General features: G+C 40.2%; 1 protein-coding gene across 15 annotated transcripts in view; it reads left to right on the top strand.

The window, feature by feature from the left end:
• LOC117505291 (adhesion G protein-coupled receptor L3-like) overlaps window positions 1-24,256 on the top strand; it is a 397,273-nt gene that overhangs the window by 218,800 nt on the left and 154,217 nt on the right. For all 15 annotated transcript variants that reach the window (XM_034164911.1, XM_034164909.1, XM_034164919.1 and 12 more), the window contains one exon: window positions 21,611-21,967. In XM_034164911.1, the coding sequence (XP_034020802.1) occupies window positions 21,611-21,967 (357 nt within the window). The remainder of the gene's footprint in view (window positions 1-21,610; window positions 21,968-24,256) is intronic.

The raw sequence follows: 24,256 nt of genomic DNA, 5'->3' as shown, positions 1-24,256 counted from the left end.
TTTTGGCCAATTAGCTGAGAAAAATCTGTTTGGAGGCCTCTGAATCTTCCTTAACTCACTTTATCTCCAGAGCTCCTCTCTGCCATCCATTTGGCCCATTCTACTGTTGTTTGACAGGCTTTTGAAAACCCTGCGCTTTGGCCAAATGGGAAAAAAAAAAACCTTTTTAGTGTCGAGTGGCACTTTCTTCTTTGTGCTGCAGAAACCTCCCTTGCCCATGTGCTCCCACAAGTCTTGCCTTTATTCCCTTCATCTGATGTTTGGCCTCCAGAGATTCAAGCTTCAGCCCTAAGAATAAAGTCACAGTCCAACATAGCTCCATTTTGCCCTTAAAACGTGCTAAAACAGGCATTTCTATGAACAGTTGTGTAGCCCACTTTTAGTGTGCATTCTTACTTAATGCTGTAACTTACTTAATGCTGTAAAACAGTCAATCAACTGAATTGTCAACTATTTTGATAGTATATTAAATTTGTTTTGCAAATTATTAAACTTATTGATGAATGTGTCAGTTTACATTTCTGTTTGTGCTAAACTGGTTAATTGTTTGAGCGTGACGGATTGAGATGGTGTCTGAGATCTTACGGACTGTCGTGGTGAAGAAGGAACCGAGCCGGAAGGTGAGGTTCTCAATTTACCAGTCAATTTCCACTCCTATCCTTCACCTATGGTCATGAGCTTTGAATAATGATGGAAAGAATAAGATCATGGATACAACCGGTAGAAGATTCCTCCGATGGGTATCTGGATTGATGCTTCTGGACAGGGTGAGAAGCTCAACTATCCGGTAGGGACTCAGAGAAGAGCCGCTGCTTCTTTGCGTCTAAATGAGGTGAGGTTGAGGAGGTTCGGGCACCTGGTGAGTGTGCCACCTGGTCATGTTCCTAGGAAGGTCTTCGAGGCACACCCAACTGGGAGGAGGCCCTGGGGAAGACCTAGGACATGCTGGAGAGATTATATTTTCCAGCTGGCTTGGGAACACATTGGGATCCTCTGGGAAGAGTTAAAAGACTTGTTTGAGGATCAGGAAGTGTGGAATGAGCTGCTTGCTTTGCTGCCACCATGACCCAGACCCGGATGACTGGCTGAAAATGAATGAAAGAATGACTAAAGGCAGGTGACTGTTCATAGTCCTTTTGCTTCATTTTCTCCACAAACAATGTATTTTGTCCCCAAGTTTGGCTGAGTGTTGAGTTGTACTTGAGAGGGACATTTCATCCCAAAACTGCTCAGCTTTGGGCCACTTTTGATCAAAGGAGGAATAAAGATGCATTGAAGTATATTTAAAGTACTATAACCACTTTGACTTATACATTAAGTTTAAAAGATACCAGTTTGAACTGTTATAAAACTGCATAAAATCAACAATGTTTAAGTGTGAAAATATACTTGCTTTTAAACCACGCATTCACATAGATAACAGGCCCTGTCATGAACTTATTATGTGCATACTTGCGATATACTGTGATACTGGAAGATTCCACCACTAGGGACTCAATCTTACTTGGACCGTATAGGACTTAGGGATTTATTTCTACATCAGGTTGTAACAGGGCCATTCCACAGAGCACTTTTCCATCCCGTTCAATCCCGAACTGCAAATCAGGGTGCATTTTAATAATAATAATAATAATAACCATGACTTAGATTTATAGAGCTTTTTCAAGACAGCCAAAGCACTTTACAAGTTGTATTATTCATTCACACGTGGTGGTGGTAAACTGCTAGTGTAGCCACAGCTACCTGAGGGCAAACCCATGTTTTGAAGCATCATGGTAACTTCATTATCCATTTGTCAATCTTAAACTTGGCATATGTAGTAGTTATGGCCATCATCGACACTAGATTTGAAATCGGGATCTAATTTTTGAACTGTTTAAAAATCATTGTTGATAGTATGTGGTAAAGGGTTCGAATTCCTGATTTTTCCCAGTTTAATGGGGAGCGAACTCAGAAGACTCAAAAACTGATAATAAACGGACTTCAATTTTACATGTATTGAATAGATGCCTTCACTGAACAGGGAGTTACTACGTACTTCAGTTTGCAAACTGAACACCCAGAGCTCTGCCTGCAATTCGGCCTGCTCTCCAGGACCGCACCCAGATGGGCAGGCCATTGCCCTCAGCGTGGATCAGTAAAGTTATGCGATTGGTTGAAAAATGTTGCATTTGACCTTTATATGTGATGACTGCTTGCGCTGTATCAAAAGTGTGTTTTATCTGTGCAGAGTGGCAAGCAAAAGAACAGTAATGGCGTTCCAGAGGAGATATGAAGTTATTATTATTATATGTATAAGGAGATATGAAATAGGAAAAGCAATGTGAAGTTTGCAAAGCAGCAAACTGGCGTGAGACTTACTGCCCAACAACTGTCAGCAGGATGACATGATAACCACCCCAACAGTGGTAACTTCCGGGTATTTGTAGTCATAATGGCATCAATCATGTTGGAACTTCTCTAAACATTATGGCGAGGAACTTGTTTGATAGTGCTCCATTGGGGTACAAATTTGAAGCCGAAGCAGTGTTTGTTGTGGTTCTGTTTATGTTTGGCCAGTGGCACAGCATTTTTCTTTGCTTTTCGGGTGCATTGCCAGGTCTGCACTTTATAAACCAGCCCATTAGAAGGCAAGCCGGATTAAGCTGTTTCATCCCACTTTTGCACTTTTTTTTGGATTATGGGTGATTGTAGTAGAATGGCACCCTGCAAAATTTTACTCATCTCTTGTTAGTTGTTTGATAAGTAAATTAGAGGTCTGGCTAATTGTGGCCTTGGGCATAACATTTGGACGTTTTGTTGCTGCTGATCATCCCAATACTGCCCCTACTGTTCTTGTGTGTAATTGCATTAATTTCTGACAAAGTGCACAACTGACGCACCAAATGGACACAATTTGCAAGGTAGCCCTTGTGCATGTGTGAATGCGTAGTCAAAAGTAAAAAATATAGTTTCGCCCCAGTTGGGGGATATTGTAGTTTTAAATATGTTTCATTGCATTTCAAATCATTAGCCAACTTGTCAACTTGTTGAACCTGGAATCCATTTTATAAAAATTGAGAAATTAATTTTGAGTGAAATTATTCAGTTGTACTTGAAAGACATCTAAGGGTTTCAAAGAGTTCTGACTTCTTTGATTGGTTTTATAACCAGGTCAATCCAACACTCCTTGAATCTGGATTCAATGAGATACATTAATAAAATAATTTTAATCAGTTTACTAAAGACACAGAGGAGATTTAAACTACATTTTATATTTCTTTGAACCGGTCTTAAAATCTGTAACCCGGTTCAAAGATGTTATAAAGGCACAAGCATTTAAGATGAATAAATTTTGACGGATTTCAAAGACAGGAGAGATTTGAATGAGATCCTGGTCTATTTCTGGATTCATTGTTAAAATTCTAATTTGGTTGTCAGATGGCTGCAAATGTTTTAATGTTATAAAGAAACTTTCTGAGTGATGCAGACAAGTTACTGTAAGATGTACCCTTCGGGATGAGAAATTAGTACAATTTAAAAAAATTGGATCATATTTTATAACACAAATTTCCTAAATTAATTTTAAAGTACATGAATTGATTATGAAAACTAACAAGGCAGTCATTATTGTTGCCAACATTTCACGGCAGAGAGCAGTCTTTAAAAGAGCTTTGTGACATCATAAGGTGAAAATGATTTACAGTGAGATAAATGAAAACCTCTTTTTTTCAATGTTAAAGCAAGTGGCATCATTTTTTACAGATGGGGATGGCTTCTAAAATTGAATGAATTTGTCTGGTCAAATGAAAATGTTACCGCCAAAACTTGTCAAGATTCGTTGGCCACTATTTGAAATAATTCTACAGTTACAACATGCATTTGTCTGATGAGTGAATTCACTTCACTGTCATGGATATTCAAGCAGATACAGGCTTTGCTCGCTTCCTCTCCTGCCATTTAAGTCTCCGTGCCGGTGTCAGTGTGTGCATACATAACAGCTCGGTGCATACGCGTCTCCCAGCAATGCGTGACCTCCACAGATGCCCTCTCCGGTCTTGAGAAGAGAAGCCTGGAATGAGAAATTAATTGCCAAACAATGCATAGCTCCTATCCATTACGCCGCTCATCATGTCAGATGATATCGAAGCATTACCGGATGTCTGGCTGCATAATTTATTGCACCCTCCCACTCCACCCCCTACCTGGTGCTTCTCCCTGATAGATTTGTGAGCCTGACACAAAAAGGCTCCATTAAACAATGAGGGTTTTATCATCATTTTATTTTCCAGCCATTATCCTGAGCACGCAAGGACATGTGTCGCCTTTTGGTGGAGTTGCATGACGTAAACATGGGGGAATTGTTAAGATGAGCAGGTTTTGCCATTATGACCCAGGTATTGATTGGGCAGGATGGCTTCAAAGAGGTGGAATTGCTTCTTCCTGTTAATACATTTTTATCTTCTGGCCAGTTATAGAAGCTAGTAGGTACATTTCTGTTAACAAATAAATACACAGGTGTAGGATTGCTGTGCCTTGCTCCATTACAACCTGTATCTGTCCATCCGTGTGAACAAAATATGAGTTTTAGTCTAAATTGGGCCAAATGTGGTGGAAAGTCAAGGCCAAAATTTGGGCCTAAAAGAAAGGATATTAAGAATGGCCAATTCAAGGAACTGGTTAAGGATACACCTATGGTTACTATTAACAATTAGTATGAAGTCATATATCAGCTTTCTGTTTGTCACATGACCTTTGACATTGGATAGCCTTGACAGATCAAACTCAAGGTCATAACGGTTTCACTCAAACATTACGTATAGTGAACCCATGGAAGAGATGCATGTTATCCAATGATAGGTTGAGGAAATATCAGTCACACATAACCATATAGTATGGTACCACTGAATCACAAAGAATGAATGAATTGGTTTTTTCGGTGCACACACATACTTTACAACAAAATCTTGTAAAACAAAAAACTCAATTTCATTTTTGTGTGGCTGAAAGGGTGTAGGCACCCATCCCTTTTACCATGTGTATACACTCATGACAACAAATACCAAAAAAGGAAAAAAAGCACAGACAATATATATTAATAGGTGAACTAAAATTTCTCAACACAACAGAACAAACAATAGTGCGCAATGCACAATAAAACAACAACAAAAACAAAAAACAAAAAAAAAAACAGTTACCCAATTCTTCATACTATAATAAGTAATTGTTCATGTAAATGGGGAGTCTTCTTCACAGACTAAGGTTAATTATGGAGTTCCACAAGGTTCTGTGCTAGGACCAATTTTATTCACTTGATAAACGCTTCCCTTAGGCAGTATTATTAGAAAGCATTGCTTAAATTTTCATTGTTACGCAGATAATACCCAGCTTTATCTATCCATGAAGCCAGAGGACACATACCAATTAGTTAAACTGCAGGAATGTCTTACAGACATAAAGACATGGATGACCTCTAATTTCCTGCTTTTAAATTCATATAAAACTGAAGTTATTGTGCTTGGCCCCACAAATCTTAGAAACATGGTGTCTAACCAGATCCTTACTCTGGATGGCATTACCCTGACCTCTAGTAATACTGTGAGAAATCTTGGTCATTTTTGATCAGGATATGTCCTTCAATGCGCATATTAAGCAAATATGTAGGACTGCTTTTTTACATTTGCGCAATATCTCTAAAATTAGAAAGGTCTTGTCTCAGAGTGATGCTGAAAAACTGATAATTCATTATTATCAGGATGTCCTAAAAGTTCCCTGAAAAGCCTTCAGTTAATTCAAAATGCTGCAGCTAGAGTACTGACGGGGACTAGAAGGAGAGAGCATATTTCACCCATATTGGCCTCTCTTCATTGGCTTCCTGTTAATTCTAGAATAGAATTTAAAATTCTTCTTCTTACTTATAAGGTTTTGAATAATCAGGTCCCATCTTATCTTAGGGACCTCTTAGTACCATATCACCCCAATAGAGCGCTTCACTCTCAGACTGCCGGCTTACTTGTAGTTCCTAGGGTTTTTAAGAGTAGAATGGGAGGCAGAGCCTTCAGCTTTCAGGCTCCTCTCCTGTGGAACCAGCTCCCAATTCAGATCAAGGAGACAGACACCCTCTCTACTTTTAAGATTAGGCTTAAAACTTTCCTTTTTGCTAAAGCTTATAGTTAGGGCTGGATCAGGTGACCCTGAACCATCCCTTAGTTATGCTGCTATAGACTTAGACTGCTGGGGGGGTTCCCATGATGCACTGAGTGTTTCTTTCTCTTTTTGCTCTGTATGCATCACTCTGCATTTAATCATTAGTGATTGATCTCTGCTCCCCTCCACAGCATGTCTTTTTCCTGATTCTCTCCCCTCAGCCCCAACCAGTCCCAGCAGAAGACTGCCCCTCCCTGAGCCTGGTTCTGCTGGAGGTTTCTTCCTGTTAAAAGGGAGTTTTTCCTTCCCACTGTCGCCAAGTGCTTGCTCATAGGGGGTCATTTTGACCGTTGGGGTTTTTCTGTAGTTATTGTATGGCTTTGCCTTACAATATAAAGCACCTTGGGGCAACTGTTGTTGTGATTTGGCGCTATATAAATAAAATTGATTTTTTTTAAATTATATTGTTTATAATTTAGGCTTTTAAAACCAACTAAGGTACCAGATAATTGAATGCTAACAGAACAGTCATTCCAGATATTCACACCTTTTACAGAAACACAATGACTTTTCACAGTAGGTCATTTAAGTTCTCCTGGTTCTTGATGTAGTTACTGCCACTTACCAAGAACCACATAGATATATTCCTCATTTTGAATTTATTGAAGGTTACGTTGAAAACCAGGCCTGGGTCTTCACATAGAGACACCATCTTGTAGAAGACGACAATGATGGCTCGCACAACACTTTTATACAATGTGGGCGTTATAGTCGGTGTGGTTTAGTCTATCTGTTACTGGCTGTCACAGATAGGGGGAGCCCTACCTGTATCTGAAACTTGCACATGTGCGATGAAAGTGAAACGTAACTCTTATTTTTAAACTTTAAACCAAATCTCAGAGACTCCCAATCAGATAACAAAGGCAAATACTTGATTACTAACATAAAATAAGGAATCAGCACAGATATTATCTAACAGTTGAGTCTTTAATTTATCAAATAATAATGTTCCTCTCAAATGACATCTGGACTCCATTTTAAACAGATCCTGGACATGTTGAGGTAAAAGTTTATTTTTAATTTTATACATGATTTGTATTGTGATATAATCAACCCAGTCCCAGAATTTCAAAATATGCAAACAGACAAATAGTGGGTTCATTGGCACATGATATAGTTTATTACTGATAACTCCTATAGCTTTCTCTTGTAATAAAAATATTGGATTTGTTTTTGTTTGCATGACTCGGTGGCAAACATGTAGGGCTCAGGTGTTGCTGGTTCTTGTTTTTAAAAGTGAAGATGTGGCACTTTCCATCCATCCTTATATTTCCTACCAGTTATTTAAAACCAGGCTATGACAGCAGCATTCCAAGTTAGGTAGCGCACAATACCGAGAACATTCCCAGCCAGATCCAATGTGTGTTTTGGGTCAACACTGGGGTTTTGTGGAAACAGCTGGGGAGCTCCAGGTTACATTCTGATCAGACACTAAACCACCACAACCTGAACTTGAAGAACTTTGGCAATATGACCCTGTTTGTTCTTGTTGTGACTTATGTTGTCACATATTGGTGACGCCATTGTTTCAGTCATGAACCAATGTTTATGACCATAGGTGAGGGTTGGAATATAAACCAACTACTAAATTCAGGCTTTCACACAGCATTCCAACGCAATGGCCTTATTACTGCTGACACCCAAACTTGCCTGTTGGTCTTGTGCTTCATTTTCCCTTCACTCTGATTGAGATGTGTATCAAGTCAAGTTGAAGAAGACATGCTAGTACCTTGTGTTGCCACATCTAGCATACCATGGAACAGTATGTATGTCACTGAGTTGTCATCACTGAAGCAAAAAATAATAAAAGTAACTACAAGTGACCAAAACTGACCAACAACTGCAGCTGTAAGTACACTGGGCCGTCATGTTGTTTGGTCACCACAGTCAAGATGATGTGGCTGTTGTATACTTGGTTTGTCCTGGTGTAGTTTTAGCTTGAGTGCTGCCTTTGGTATGGACCAGTTGTTGTCTGAGGAATTTCTCCACCATTGGTGATATTTTATCATCTCCCGTGTTTGTTCCTTTAGTTTTCTGAACGTTTTAGATTTCCAAGGTTGTGTAGAGTATGTTCTTGGTAGGTTTGTTTTCGTGCTTTGGCCTGGTGGCATCTTATGTTGCAGACAGTCATGGATGGTCAGACATCTTGGAATAATTTCTCTTCCCTTAGCCAGTATTTATCTCACTTATTTTTTCCACTCTGTAGTTGGTTTAGCGGAATGCTAATGGGTGATGTTAGTTGACATGTCCAATATGTTTGAGTCTGTGAAAGTGCCCACAATAAAGGAATGATGGTTCAAATACTACAATTAGGAAGTAACTGGGTTCTGATGCATGCTTTTTATTTTATTTTTACCCCGAAAGACCTTTCTACCTCTTTTGATCTTGAGTCTGCATAACTTTTTCTCAAGACCTGACGAGCCTGCTCTTGGTGCGGAAATGGCAAGTCATATAAACCGGATTCATTTCATAAGAGCAAAGCAGGTTTCTTTCCTGGAGCGAAGTAGAGCAGGCTTATCTAATTGTGGAAGCCACGAGCCCTGGGATACAGAGAGAGGCTAATTAGTTCGAAATTAATGCTTTGAAATGAAGCACAAAGCTCTGTGTGTGGTAGGAATAGACTTCACACATTGGAGACGAGATATTTTATCCAGTAGAAGTGTTGTAGGAGTGTACAGTCCCAGTCAGAGTTATTGCTCCCCTATGTTTCAAGAACAGAATTTAAAATTTGTTCAGAAATAAATGCAAATTAACCAACTTTATATGGCCAGAATATTTTTGAAAAAAATACCAAAAGTTTTTGAACAATATAAAAAAAACACACTTTCATGATCAGTAATAAAAAAAAATAGTCATAAATGCATGTTAACACCTTTTGGCGATTGTACAGTTGCTATTTCACTGTTTTAAGGAGTTTGTTGTTTAACGTTTTTTTATTATTTTTTCTGGCTTCACAGAACAAATGAATTTGCTTTCCTTTCTGATCATATTTTAAATTCTGTTATTAAAATCTAGGCGTGACTGTAATTCTGACTCGGTTTATGGAGTGTAAGTGATAAGTCAAAGTGATTTTTATATTATTATTTTTGTTTTCTTCAGTGAAATGATTCTGTCATGCTTCGAGATGTTTGGCTGCAGTTTTATGAATTAAAACATGATAACCGTCTCGAGGCTTGGTTGTCTATTAATTTATAAAAATAAATAAATAAATAAAAAAGCAAAATTGCAAGGCCAAGTTAAACCAGTACTCATTTCAAGAAGAATAGCTAAAACGTCATTGTAGTCCACAGTTACCTTGGCCATGGTCAGGACAAGTTTGGGGATTGTATATGCCATTTCCACCACCAACGCAACTGGGTCCCACATGACACCAACCCAGACAAACCTTGTGGTTTGTCCTTATTTCTCAGCACTAATCATGTACAGTGCATCTGGAAAGTATTCACGTGCTTCACTTTTTCCACAAAATGTGGAAAAGCATGTTACACCCTTATTCCAAAATGGATGAAATAATGTTTTTTTTTCCTTCAAAATTCTACAGACAATACCCTATACTGGCAATGTGAAAAGTTTTTTGATTTTTTGGAAATGTATTAAAAATAAAAACTTAAGAAATCACATGTACATGGGAATTCACATCCTTTGCCAGAAGGTTTTCAGAAGTTTCATCCAGGATGAAAACCTGCTCCAGAGCGCTCTTGACCTCAGACTCTGGGGACTGTTCATCTTTCAGCATGGCAATGACCCTAAGTTGTCAATTTCTTAACAGGTCAGGTCTGGGAGCTGACTGTGTAACCACCATTAATTCTGGATCACAACCATCCAGGCATACACATGGTGCATCCCCACCCTTCAAAAAAACGTCTTATCTACCACAGCCAGGTTTAAAGTGGGTGTTTAAAGGCCGTATCACTGCAGGAAGACAAATGTCCAAGTTTTCAGAGTCCTGCTGCTTTTGGCCTAACTATGTGGTTGAGAGACCTGGATCCAGCCACTGATCTGAGACAAAAAGTGGAAGTCTTTGGTATGAGCTTGAGCTGGAAAGTGTTTGGGTCTCCCTACAATTAATTTATGTCACATAACCGTGGCAGCATGGTGGAGTCCAATCTGTCCTTTCTGGGTGGAGTTTCCTGCATCTGCTTGGGTTCAGTCTGGGCACTCTAACTTTCTTCCACCTTGGAAGGCATGCGTTCTCTGTGAACTGGAATGTCTCTGGGTGTCACCTCTTTGATAAACTTGCGGCCAGTCCAGAGTGTACAGTGCCTCTTGATTCCAGTACCTCTCATGACCCTAAATAGGAGTAAGTGGGCAGCAGCAGGAACTGGGAGACTAGTCAGGATTGAGGGAAAGATAAATGCAGCATTGTACAGAGGCATCCTGGATGAAACCTGCTTAAGAGCGCCCTTGAACTCAGGCTGGAGTAACTGTTCATCTTTCAGCAGGACAATGACCTGAAGCACACAGCTAAGATATCAAAGAGTGGCTTCCGGACAACTCTTATGGTTCAAACCATAGAACAGTTTAGGACTCATTTTGCAGGGAGCCAACAACCAGAGGTAAAAGGAATAACAATTTATTCACAAGAAGTGAAATTTTGATAAATGTACAAATCCGTGAGGCGAGGCACTGGAAGGAGGAGACGCCGTCTGGAAAAGCTGAAGCAGAGTTCCCAAAGCCATGGGTGCTTGGAGCCAGGCATGTGGCCGCGTCAGAGCTGTTTGTGACTGAGGTTGCACACAGGTAGAACTGAGTTTCCAGTGTTTGTGGAGTGGCATGACCAGGGTTTAAATACAGCAGCTGATGAATGCTGACAGGTGAGCCCTATCAGCTTGATGACGCAGCACCTGGAGAGACAGGAGGGAACGGGGAGCAGAGCAGATCTAAGACAACACAACAACAACTCTGTGAATGTTCTTGAGTGGCCCATCCAGAGCCCAGACCTGAATCTGGTTGAACATCTCTGGGGAGATCTGAAAATGGATGTGCACCGACGCTCCCCATCCAACCTGATGAAGCTTGAAAGGTGCTACAAAGAGGAATGGACAAAACTGCCCAAAGATAGGTGCACCAAGTTTGTGGCAACATATTCAAGAAGATTTAGGCTGTAATTGCTGCCAAAGATGCATCAACAAAGTACTGAGCAACGGGTGTGAATACTTATGTACGAGGTCTGTCCATAAAGTATAGGTCCTTTTTATTTTTTTCAAAAACTATATGGATTTCATTCATATGTTTTTACGTCAGGCCTGTCGGTGACGTCATTCGCCTGTGAGCACTCCTTGTGGGAGGAGTCGTCCAGCCCCTCGTCGGAATTCCTTTGTCTGAGAAGTTGCTGAGAGACTGGCGCTTTGTTTGATCAAAATTTTTCTAAACCTGTGAGACACATCGAAGTGGACACGGTTCGAAAAATTAAGCTGGTTTTCAGTGAAAATTTTAACGGCTGATGAGAGATTTTGAGGTGATACTGTCGCTTTAAGGACTTCCCACGGTGCGAGACGTCGCGCAGCGCTCTCAGGCGCTATCATCAGCCTGTTTCAAGCTGAAAACCTCCAAATTCAGCCTCTATTGATCCAGGACGTCGTGAGAGAACAGAGACGTTTCAGAAGAAGTCGGTTTCAGCATTTTATCCGGATATTCCACTGTTAAAGGAGATTTTTTTAATGAAAGACGTGCGGACGGGTCCGCGCGTCGGGACGCAGCCGGCGCGGTGCGGCGGCACAGGAAAAACACCTCCGTGTTGATAACCATTTGTAAAATCCAGGCGGCTTTTGATGGCTTTCAGTGGAGTGAGTATATGAGAAATTGTTTAACAGCTGGACATGTTCCAACTTGTCCTTAAGGCTTCCAACAGAGGTGTTTTTCCTGTGGCGGAGCGTCGCGGCGGCTGCGAGCCGACGCTGCAATCCGCCCGCACATCTTTCATTAAAAAAATCTCCTTTAACAGTGGAATATCCGGATAAAATGCTGAAACCGACTTCTTCTGAAACGTCTCTGTTCTCTCACGATGTCCTGGATCAATAGAGCCTGAAATGTGGAGGTTTTCAGCTTGAAACAGGCTGATGATGGCGCCTGAGAGCGCTGCGCGACGTCTCGCACCGTGGGAAGTCCTTAAAGCGACAGTATCACCTCAAAATCTGTCATCAGCCGTTAAAATTTTCACTGAAAACCAGCTTAATTTTTCGAACCGTGTCCACTTTGATGTGTCTCACAGGTTTAGAAAACAATTTGATCAAACAAAGTGCCAGTCTCTCAGCAACTTCTCAGACAAAGGAATTCCGACGAGGGGCTGGACGACTCCTCCCACAAGGAGTGTTCACAGGCGAATGACGTCACCGACAGGCGTGGAAAAACACGCATGCGCACGAGGGTTCAAGCATGTCTGACGTTAAAACATATGAATGAAATCCATATAGTTTTTGAAAAAAATTAAAAGGACCTATACTTTATGGACAGACCTCGTACACGTATTATATATACATATGATTTCTTAATTTTTTATTTTTTATAAATTTGCAAAAAAAAAAAAAGTTGACATTATGGGGTGTTGTGGGTAGAATTTGAGGAAAAATGATTTTTCTTAATTTTTCAATAAGGCTGTAACATAAGAACGTGTGGAAAAAGTGAAACGCTGTGAATACTTTCCGGATGCACTGTATACCAGCAGCAATAGCCCCAAGGCTTATAGATTCAAAGGAACTAATGAACAAGCTCCTTTAAAGCTACATTGGTCTGGCTTCAAAATGTTTATTTCAAATACAAGTCTTATGCTTGAAGTAAGCAGACGTTGTACATGTTGTAATGCACATGTATAGAAGCTTTCAGTGTTTTCTTGTTTTTCTTTTCCTTTTTCCTCAGCTCATAATAAAACTTGCAACCAGTTGAAATCCTAAGGTCACCCACGACTCGCTCAGAGCGCACTCACAGTGCCTTGTTCACCTCATTCGTGGTCCCACGTTTTTTGTCCATTTCTTTGGATGTGTTGAGAAAGCTGGCAAAGCAAAAACAAAATGCCCTTGTGTTGTCTCCAAGGCGAGAGTGCCTGCAGACATTCGCTTTTTTGTGTGCTCATCTCATGGAAAACATACACAAGTTTGCTCAAGGACATTTTTTTTCTTTCTTTCTTTGTTTTCCACCTCCGTTTGCTGTCTCTTTGCAGGCGTATTTTACATGCTGCCCATCGCCTGAACATTGTGACAAATTATTTAAAAGAGGACTCAGCGGGATTATCTCAAAGCATAGAATTTAATTCGAGACATGGTTCCTGGTGACTTTGAATTAACCTCTTTGCTGTGATGGTGAATTGCTCGACTCATTTGTCTAGCTACACCTTCATATTGCCCAAATCACATAACTTTATTTCCCTTTATCAGACAGCAAATGCCTGTCTGATTTATTCGATTGCTAAAACAAACAAATAATTAAGAAAAAAAAATCATAAAATATTGGCTGTCTTTTATATATTGTGGTCATAAAGAGAAACTACTGGATTTTATTTGTACATTAAAGCATTTCTGTTATTATTATTGTCATTGTTATTCTTGTTGTTATTTGTGTTTAATAAATGGTGAACTATGCAAATGTAACTTTGGCCTCAGGAGAATTTTACAGCCTAATATAAGATAAGCTTTCAAGCTACAAAGCAGTGGTGGGCACACTTCCGATAATCCGATAACAGATAATTATCAAAGATAATGTTTTCATTATCGGATTATCTTTTTAGATAAATTTAAAAACCGTCATCGGAGTAATTATCTTCCGATGAATTACCGTCCGATAACTTTTAGACCGATAACATACTAAACTAAGCTGAACAGTGAAATACATTTTAAAACTGTTAAACCTGCTGAGACCTACCTGTTAAAAGTTTCCTAATAAGCATGTTGTTCTATCCTCTGCAAACAGAAACCACTCTCTCGTCTGTAAGCAAAGGAGAACTGGTGACCAAAAAAAAAGTCATGTCCTTTAACACCATACTAATGTAATCGCAATGTCACCAAGTCATCCAGAGGCATACATGTTTAACTTATGGTTCAAATTTTAACCACTCATTTTAGACAAGTTATTTAAAATTATTGTCATGTCTGAAGTTTATAAAGTGAAAATATCAGATATATGTTTTCGTTCTAAAGTAATGTGCTAATTGTTAAGGTTTTGTGAGCACATGCTGTGCCAGGCAGCAATGCATTATGGGTAGCATAAGGTAATCTCAGACGTTCACGACAGGAAAAATGCATTTCAGACACTCTGCTCAGGGTCCACAGATAACACCATTAACCTCTAGTGCCTAAAACTCTTGTGAATATATTCTCTGGGTTTACAGACGTTAGTGTATTTGCGTTTGTTAAATTCCACACATCTTAAATGTAGCAGACACGGATTATCTGGAATTTTGTTTGACATTTTTTTCAAGGCCGCTACTGCCATCTACTGGCCAGGAGTGTTCATGGCAGTATTAAACGTCTGGGTACATGGCTGCTCTCAAAGTGTTGGTATTGTCCATTGTCCAGGCGCTTTTTGTGTGCATATATTTGTTAACTTTGTATTCTAAAACTACGGTTAGAAGTAATTCCGACTCCTTATCGGTCCACACGTACAAGGTTGGCGGCATGTTTTTAGTTTTTGTGGAAGTGACGACAAGAGAATAAGGCTCCTGATTGGATAGAATTTTAATCAGTACCGCCACCCAAAGGTTTGGCAGACTAATTACAACACATTTATACGGTTCGATGTGGATGGATTTTTTTTTAAACGACGTAGTGTGGATGAAGTTTTTTCCCCAAACTGAAAGGGTAAGATATTCGGTTTTACAAATACCCGACAACATGTGTACATGGCCTTATGTCTGTGAAAGGCACTATATAAATAAATTTACTTACTTACTTACTAATATTGAGTGCACATTTTACAACATCATAAAAGTTTTAAAACATGCAATTGCGATGACACTTCCAGGGCTCCGTAGAAATGCCTGTTTTTACAAATAAAAATGGAATATTTTACAAAAGCACATTTATCTTTAAACCAACACACGACACACGTCACATTAACGTGTTGGTTTACATAATGGATTACTGAACCAATCACTGTTTAGCACTTTTACCCAGAATGCTTTGCGGTCTGTGTTTGTTACAAAACCTCAGAATTAGTGCCTTATTCAACATTAAAAGATATATGTTATATTTTAACTTTGTACAAATGACAGAATTGACATTAATGGAGTTATTCTATCAGTATTTTCAAAAAAACCATAAGTTAGTATGACTTTATTGTTCAAGACCTCTGCCTGACTGGAGTGTTGAAATTGATAGGAAGCTGGCCTTATGGCTGCTCTCAGTGTGCCTTCTTCTTCTTTGTCTTTCGGCTGTTCCCGGTAGGGGTCGCCACAGCAGATCAATCGTTTCTATCTCACCCTGTTCTCTGTATCTTCCTCTGTCACACCAGCCACCTGCATGTCCTCTCTCAGCACATCCATGAACCTCCTCTTTGGTCTCCCTCTTCTCCTCCTGCCTGGTGGCTCCATCCTCAGCATCCTTCTCCCTATATACCCTGGGTCCTTCCTCTGCACATGTCCAAACCATCTCAATCTCGCCTCTCTGACTTTGTCTCCAAACCGTCCCACCTGAGTTGTCCCTCTGATATGTTCATTCCTAATCTTGTCCATTCTTGTCACTCCCAAAGAGAATCTCAACATCTTCAGCTCTGCCACCTCCAGCTCTGCCTCCTGTCTTTTTGTTAGTGCCACTGTCTCTAAACCATACAACATAGCTGGTCTCACTACTGTTTTGTAAACTTTCCCCTTCACTCCTGCTGATATTCTTTGGTCACAAATCACTCCTGCCACCTTTCTCCACCCACTCCACCCTGCCTGCACTCTCTTCTTCACCTCTCTACCACACTCTCCATTACTTTGAACAGTTGACCCCAAATATTTAAACTCATCTACTTTCACCACTTCTACTCCTTGTAACTGCACTATTCCACTGGGCTCCCTCTCATTCACACACATGTACTCAGTCTTGCTTCTACTGACTTTCATTCCCCTTCTCTCCAAAGCATATCTCCACTTCTCCAGACTAGACTCAACTTGCTCTCTACTCTCACTACAGATCACAATGTCATCTGCAAACATCATAGTCCATGGGGACTCCTGTCTGATCTCATCTGTCAACCTGTCCATCACCACTGCAAACAAGAAAGGACTCAGAGCTGATCCTTGGTGTAATCCCACCTCCACCTTGAATGAGTCTGTCATTCCGACTGCGCATCTCACCGCTGTCACACTATTCTTGTACATGTCCTGCACTACCCTAACATACTTCTCTGCCACTCCAGACTTCCTCATACAATACCACAACTCTTCTCTTGGCCCCCTATCATAAGCTTTTTCTAAGTCCACAAACACACAATGTAACTCTTTCTGTCCTTCTCTGTACTTTTCCAACAGTATTCTCAGAGCAAACATTGCATCTGTAGTGCTCTTTCTCGGCATGAAACCATATTGCTGCTCACAGATCTTCACCTGTTTTCTAAGCCTAGCTTCTACTACTCTTTCCCATAACTTCATGCTGTGGCTGATCAGCTTTATGCCTCTGTAGTTACTGCAGCTCTGCACATCACCCTTGTTCTTGAAAATAGGAACCAGCACACTTCGTCTCCACTCCTCAGGCATCCTCTCACTTTCCAAGATTTTATTAAACAATCTGGTTAGAAACTCTACTGCCATCTCTCCTAGACATTTCCATGCCTCCATTGGAATGTCATCTGGACCAACTGCCTTTCCACTCTTCATCCTCTTCATAGCAGCCCTCACTTCTTCCTTGCTAATCTCTTTTACTTCCTGATTTACTCTCACCACATCATCCAGCCTTTTCTCTCGCTCATTTTCTTTATTCATCACCTCTTCAAAATACTCCCTCCACCTTCTCAGCACACACTCCTCACTTGTCAGCACATTACCATGTGCATCTTTTACCACCCTAACCTGCTGCACATCCTTTCCAGCTCTGTCCCTTCGTCTGGCCAATTGGTACAAGTCCTTTTCTCCTTCCTTACTATTCAACTTCTTGTACAGCTCGCAATATGCCTTTTCCTTTGCTTTTGCCACTTCTCTTCTCGCCTTACGCTGCATCTCCTTGTACTCCTGTCTACTTTCTTCATCTCTCCGACTATCACAAAACTTTTTCACCAACCTCTTTCTCCTTATGCTTTCCTGGACCTCTTCATTCCACCACCAAATCTCCTTGTCTTCCTTCCACTGTCCAGATGTCATACCCAGTACTGCCCTAGCTGTCTCCCTCACCACATCTGCAGTACTTTTCCAGCTGTCCAAAATTGCTTCCCCTCCAACTAGTGCTTCTCTCATCTGCTTGCTAAATTTCACACAACAGTCTTCTTCCACCATCTGATCCTTTGTTGAGCTCTCACTCTCTTCTTCTTCTTTACCTCTAAAGTCATCCTACAAACAACCATCCTATGCTGTCTAACGACACTCTCTCCTGCTACCACCTTACAGTCTGTGATTTCTTTTAGCTTGCATCTCCTATAAAGAATGTAGTCCACCTGTGTGCACCTTCCTCCACTCTTATGTTACCCTGTGCTCCTCCCTTTTCTTAAAGTAGGTATTCACCACAGCCATTTCCATCCTTTTTGCAAAATCAACTACCATCTGTCCTTCCCCATTCCTATCCTTGATACCATATCTACCCATTACTTCCTCATCACCTCTGTTCCCTTCACCAACATGCCCATTGAAGTCTGCTCCTATCACCACTCTTTCATGCTTGGGCACACTCTCCACCACCTCATCTAACACACTCCAGAAATCTTCTTTCTCCTTCATCTCACAACCTACCTGTGGGGCATTTGCACTGATGATATTCATCATCACCCCTTCAATTTCCAACTTCACACTCATCACCCTGTCAGACACTCGCTTAACCTCCAACACACTTTTAACATTGTGCCTAAAGAGTTGATTTCGTGGGTGCTTTCAGGATTTGTTTGTGCTGCTTCCTGCAGAGGGCAGCATGGTCAAACATTCTTGCTTATTCTTTAGGTCTTTTACTGCTTTTGATGCTTTCAAAAGCGATCGTGTTAAAAATCAATTTCAGCTCTTTAGTAACTGCAAATGTCCCATAGACAACACCGGAATTTATCTGTTATTGGTTATCTGTAACTTCCGATACATTTTTGGGTGGTTTATCGGTTTATCTTTATCAAAGATAACTTTTCAGTTATCTTATTATCTGTTATTGAAGTTAATTTTTTGGTTATCTGTGCCCACCACTGCTACAAAGTAACATTTTTTCTAAAAGGACTTATTTTCTTTTCATATACATGTCACATTAGATTGAAGTAAAATCATCCAAAAGATTACTGTAGCTTGTGATATGAGTTTATAAAATGTTGCCCTACTGTGGCAGAAACTTCTCAAAACCTTTAGCTTATTATTGGCTAGTGGCTATGCTAACAAGATAGCTGTTGGGACAGAACCACTGCCTGTTCCATGATAGTTTGTGATGATCAAAGTATGAATTGTTCTGAAAGCAGGCTGATAAAATCTTTAGTCAGTTGAAAGACATTACCAAAAATGTAGTATAAACACATTTCCTTCATGTAATTAATATATTTCCTCACTAGCACATGCACTAGCTAGCATGTAGCTAGCTTTGACATTAACCTCTTCAGCGCATTCGTGAGCAAAGATTGAATTCTGCTAATATGCAAGTCGCTTCACGTTATGACCCAGATAGTGATTTTATTAAATAAATTAACCTTGCAGTTGTAATATTACATAAGTCAGTAAAATTGGCTTTGTATCAGATGTGACCACAGCATTAGTGAGATGCTTAAAATGTTAATGTTACCAAAATTAAGAAAACAGATGAAATACAAGGATTTCAAATTTATCTTGTACAACTGTTGATTGCACAACAAATTATTTAAATACATCATAATTTAAAAATAAAAAAAGTCACATAAATTGAGTGACAAGCCTATTGTGTCAGTGTGGACGGACATTAAAGGAAATCTGGATACGCATCTTTGCAAAGTTATCTATGTTTGTGCTGTTATTGAGGTATTATTCTCCAAATGCGGTATAACAGTGGTCTTGCGCAAAAATATATGCTCTTAAATTTCAGAAGTGATTGTAATAAAGCAGCACAGGTTGGAAATTTCAGGGTATTTTTACTACTGCAATAATAATAGGGTGCTTTGCTAATTTGTGTTTGTTTGTTTGTTTGTTTTTAATTAAAACAAAACACAAGATGAACCCATCCTGGAAGAGATTTATATTCAAAGATATAGCAGAAAATGTTTACATATCATGGTGAAAGATGGGCCTTGACCTACATATGCAAACTTAATTCAAAAATAAAAGAGTAATTTCTTTCCATGCACCAATGAATGTCTTGAAAAATGTATGAATGTATGAGTCATATTTTTAAATTGTTTGCACTAAGTTATATATCCTGACTGTTAACCGTAGTGCTGTCAAGTCCTCTAGTGTTGTCTTTATTATGCTATTTTAATACTCAAAACTCTTTATGCCCTTAACTTTACAATTGCAAAGAGGATCCACTCGTATCAGCCTGAATTTTTGAGCACCTCTTTCATCAGCACCAATATGACACTCCAATATTAGCTGTCCTCACCAGTTATATCATTTGCTTTTCTTACTAGGCCCTTCTGCACCCCCCCTTTTTTTTTTTTGGCCACTGGTGCCGCCATATCTTCTGACTGGCAGTTTCTGGGCCACTGGCAAGTTACGATAAATCTGGTGCCATTTTTTTCTTGAGCAGGTGTCGTCATAAAATAGTTGTTATTATTACTTCTCCTTCTAATGGAATGTTCATTCATAATAAAGTAAAGAGATAGACTGGTGCCCCTGAGGAGATTTCTTATTGTTTTCATGATTGCGGCGGCTGCCGCTGTGTTACCATGGCACAGGTTGTTGATGATGATGGCGGTTGTAGAATGCAGATAGTCATGATTTGATTGCTGGTAAATGTTAAATACCTGATTGAAGTTTTTTGTATGTCTGGATGGTCATGTTTGTGTTGGGTGATGAGGGTTTTTGTGAACATGGTTCTTCCGTGTTTTTGGTACTTATCACTTATTCTTATCCTCAGTGTCCTATTTCTGTCTGTGAAAAGTATCTGGAAGCTGTATTAGGCTGCTGAAAGTCAATAAAAAGCTGTGGTTTGCCTTTGGTTCATATTGAAATTCAATGAGATTCTTGTTAAAGTTCCACTTTACTGATGGAGTGCCTGCACAGGAGTGTCCGTGATGCCTGTGGATCTTAAAAACACACCTCTTGTTAGCAAAGGGACACAAATAATCAGATTGAAACAACCCGCTGTGGCAACAAGCTACTTAATCAGCCTTTGCTGTCGTTAAATGCTGTTAATTGTTGAATGCATTGAGCGCTGATAGCAGCCTGGTTTGTGTTGTTGCAGTGATTTATACCATTCTTATTTCGCCACTTCCAATTTTACCGTTTGCGGAAATCGCTCCAATTGCCAAATTGAACTTTGCTAACTAGTTGTATACACGGGTGACTTGTTACCTGAGCCTGTTGAATGCATCAATTACACTCGACGAGCCACAATCAACCCTCATTCTTGCAAACGTTGGACCATTTCTCACTTGTTTTGATTTTATCTATACATTTGCCAGAAATGGTGTCAACCTCAAATTGCATTTTGTTTAGACACAAAGTAGCATATTCAAGAATTGTGCAATTGTACAAATCGGCAAATGTAAATTTGTGTGTTCCTGCACACGTTATTTTATGTGATTAATTAGCAGGTTTGACTTCTCTGTAGGTTATATGACCTTCTACGATTTAATCAGATCTACCCATTTGTAAAACTCCATCGGCTATGTTAAGTTGGGGCCCCATTTTTCAATAAACGTCACAGGGGAAGGGTTCTAAAGCAGACAAAGGATGTCTAGATGTGATGAGTAACGGCGGGGAGACCAGGTGGTGCTGGTTTTGTGCACCTGAGTGAGATGAAAAAGATGAATGAGTGTATGATGGCAGCGTTTGTCACTAATGGCTCAGGTAAGGAACATCATTAGTAAGCACTGCCTGCTGTGAAACCACAGGGAGGACTTGGATCCAGCAAATAGGTTGGTCATAGCTGATGCAGAAATGGCATGTAGCTACAACACCACACGGACACCCCGTTCACTGTTAGAACTCAAGCACCCAGCTGGAGTTGTGTATGTGCTAGTATAGCTAACAGGGACCCCAAACTACACAAGTCATACCTGCCAGCATCAACTGATCCTCTTTGAACTATCTTCAGTTAACCTGTCGCATGGAAATGAGGGAAGAAATTAACTATCGCTAAAGCCATGCAAATGAGCTTGAAACATCGGGGTGCAAAAAAAACCTTGCAATTCTCTTTGTCCACAGAGTCATCATCCTCCGTGATGGTGTATATGGACACAACCACGACCACAACTGCAAGGATCTCCAATCACCCTCACACTTTTACCATGACGACTGCAACAGCCAGGACTACCACAACACGGACTCCCGCAACAACAACCGCAGTTGCCCAGTGGCCTAAAATGACATCGACCATGATGGCGCCATCTGAGACGTTGGTAGAAGGTTTGATCCCAGAGGACAATGACCCACTGCCACCCTCCTCCAAGCTTCCCACCATCAGAGTGGAGTATTGCAGTCCCTTCATGAGGCTGGATATCTCCTGGCCCAGAACTAAACAGGGCCAAGTGGCCAAGATGCCATGTCCACTTGGAACAACAGGTAACACTGGTCTACAGTCGAAATGCTTCTGAAATAAATGTAGTCAAACGTTACAAATTTTGTGCCACTGAGAATGAAAATGATGTTTGAAATGGTTGATTCGCTCTAGTTTTAAGATATGTTACTTCTATGCTACTAAGGGTTACCTTTTGATGATTTTTAAAGTGTTACAAAAAAAAAAAACAGGTGAAATTTATTATACGAACAGTTAGAGAAACATGAAAAAAACCTATGTATGCGATTTATCATGAAAACTGTACTATCAACACAATATAATAATGTAGACAGAAAATGTAAAAACTTAAATATCTTAGAGACAGTAGCCAACCAGTCATTTTTATTGTCATATTTGAATTCAGCATGTGAAAATCCATCATAAATAGCACATTATATTTCTGAAGCAGACAACTTCTTCAAATTTGTAAACCAGTGTAACATAAAGTTCTAAGAAATATACCAATATATCTCTACATGCACATTGATTGAATAATTTGTTGACTTAATTGTTGAACTCCTCGCATTGCAAATTTTTCAAAGGTCTGAGGAACGGCATCGCGGACTGGCCACGTTAACATATTTAGTTTCGAGTAAATGCAACACGACCACCCAGTGGCCATATTAGCGCTCATACAATTTATGATTTGAATCCAATAAATTTCAACTTAATGACTTTTCAAGAACCTCACACTCTTGTCACTCTTGTGTTCAGAACAATTTTTTTTCTTCGATTTGTGAAAACATTTTTATGGCCATTAGCGCCGCTTGTCCACGTGAGGCTTCTCGCCATAATGTCAGTAGTTGTACGAGGTCTGTTAGAAAAGTAATGGACCTTTTTATTTTATGCAAAAAATATATGGATTTGATTCATATGTTTTTACGTCAGCCAAGCTTGAATCTTCGTGCGCATGCGTGAGTTTTTTCACGCCTGTCGGCTGCGTCATTCGCCTGTGGGCAGGCTTTGAGTGAGCACTGCTCCAGAGGACAAGTTGGGACATGCCTATCTCGGCTTTCAGTGCTTACCAGTCGAGTGAGTATAAGAGAAATTGTGGAGAGCTGGGCATGTCCCATCTTGTCCTCTGACACCCCGAAACGGAGGTGTTCTTTTGTCTCGCTTCATCAGCGAATCGGTCGTGACGCGGGAAGCCTACGCGCAACTTTCCATGACAAAATCTCTTGTTAAAAGTAAAATCTGCCGGAAAATGGCTGATGTCCAGCTCTTGTGATAACCAGAGAAATTGCACACGATAGTCCCGGATCCACAGAGCCATCCGTTTATAAATGATCTGGTGGTTTCTGCCTGTCAATCGCGGCTTGGAGCGCGGTGCGCCGTGCGCCATTGTGGACCGTCCTTAAAGCTGTAGTAACACTCCTTAATCTCTGCGAAGCCCGTAAAATTTTCACCAAAAGCCACCTAAATTTTTCGAATGGTTTCCAGCTGCCTGTCTCTAACAGTTTCTGAAAAAATTCTGATGGAACAAAGCCCAAATCATTCCGCCATTTCCTCGCAATGAACAAAATGAAGAGAGGGGTGGACCAGTGCTCACTCAAAGCCTGCCCACAGACGAATGACGCAACCGACAGGCGTGAAAAAACTCACGCATGCGCACGAAGGTTCAAGCTTGGCTGACGTAAAAACATATGAATCAAATCCATATATTTTTTGCATAAAATAAAAAGGTCCGTTACTTTTCTAACAGACCTCGTATATTGTGTTAATGTTTCTTGAAAATGTAACAACACTTCCCCTGCAGCATTTGTTCGCTCTCCTCCTATCCCCCTCCATCACTTTTTATTCTTTGTTCACCGATGCTGGGCTAAAGATAGCGATCCGAATGTAAACTATAGTTTTCCACATACCTGTGTTTATTTACACTCTCACAGGAGACTATTGTTGATTAATTAACGGCCACACGTGTTCGTTTTTGCCACAGATAATGTCACAATTGTGCTGCAACTTGTCTGTGAGTGCAGTGTCAAACTGGAAAAAGTCATGAAAATATTTAAATTTTCTGGAGTAAGTTCCACCTCATCGACAAGATTATATAATTTTTACTCAGCGAAGTTCTGTTTAATTATTTAGCACTTGCATTGCAGGAACAGTGTCACTTTTGTTAAAGGTTCAACAAAACCTCTAAGACAGGGGCGGCTCTAGTTTTAGGCAGAGGAGTGGAGGTGTGGATGGTGGGGTTTTGACCCCCTCCCCAGAGAATTTTAAAAATGGAAAGCTGTGTTCCTGCATTCTCATGCAGTCTGTTAACTCAATACTGACTCTCTGGGAGTTGTTTCGAA

This window comes from Thalassophryne amazonica, chromosome 23 (genome assembly GCF_902500255.1).
Source record: "Thalassophryne amazonica chromosome 23, fThaAma1.1, whole genome shotgun sequence".
NCBI lineage: Eukaryota > Metazoa > Chordata > Actinopteri > Batrachoidiformes > Batrachoididae > Thalassophryne > Thalassophryne amazonica.
Note: the sequence above shows the minus strand (reverse complement) of the source record. Positions and strands in the feature narration are given on the sequence as shown.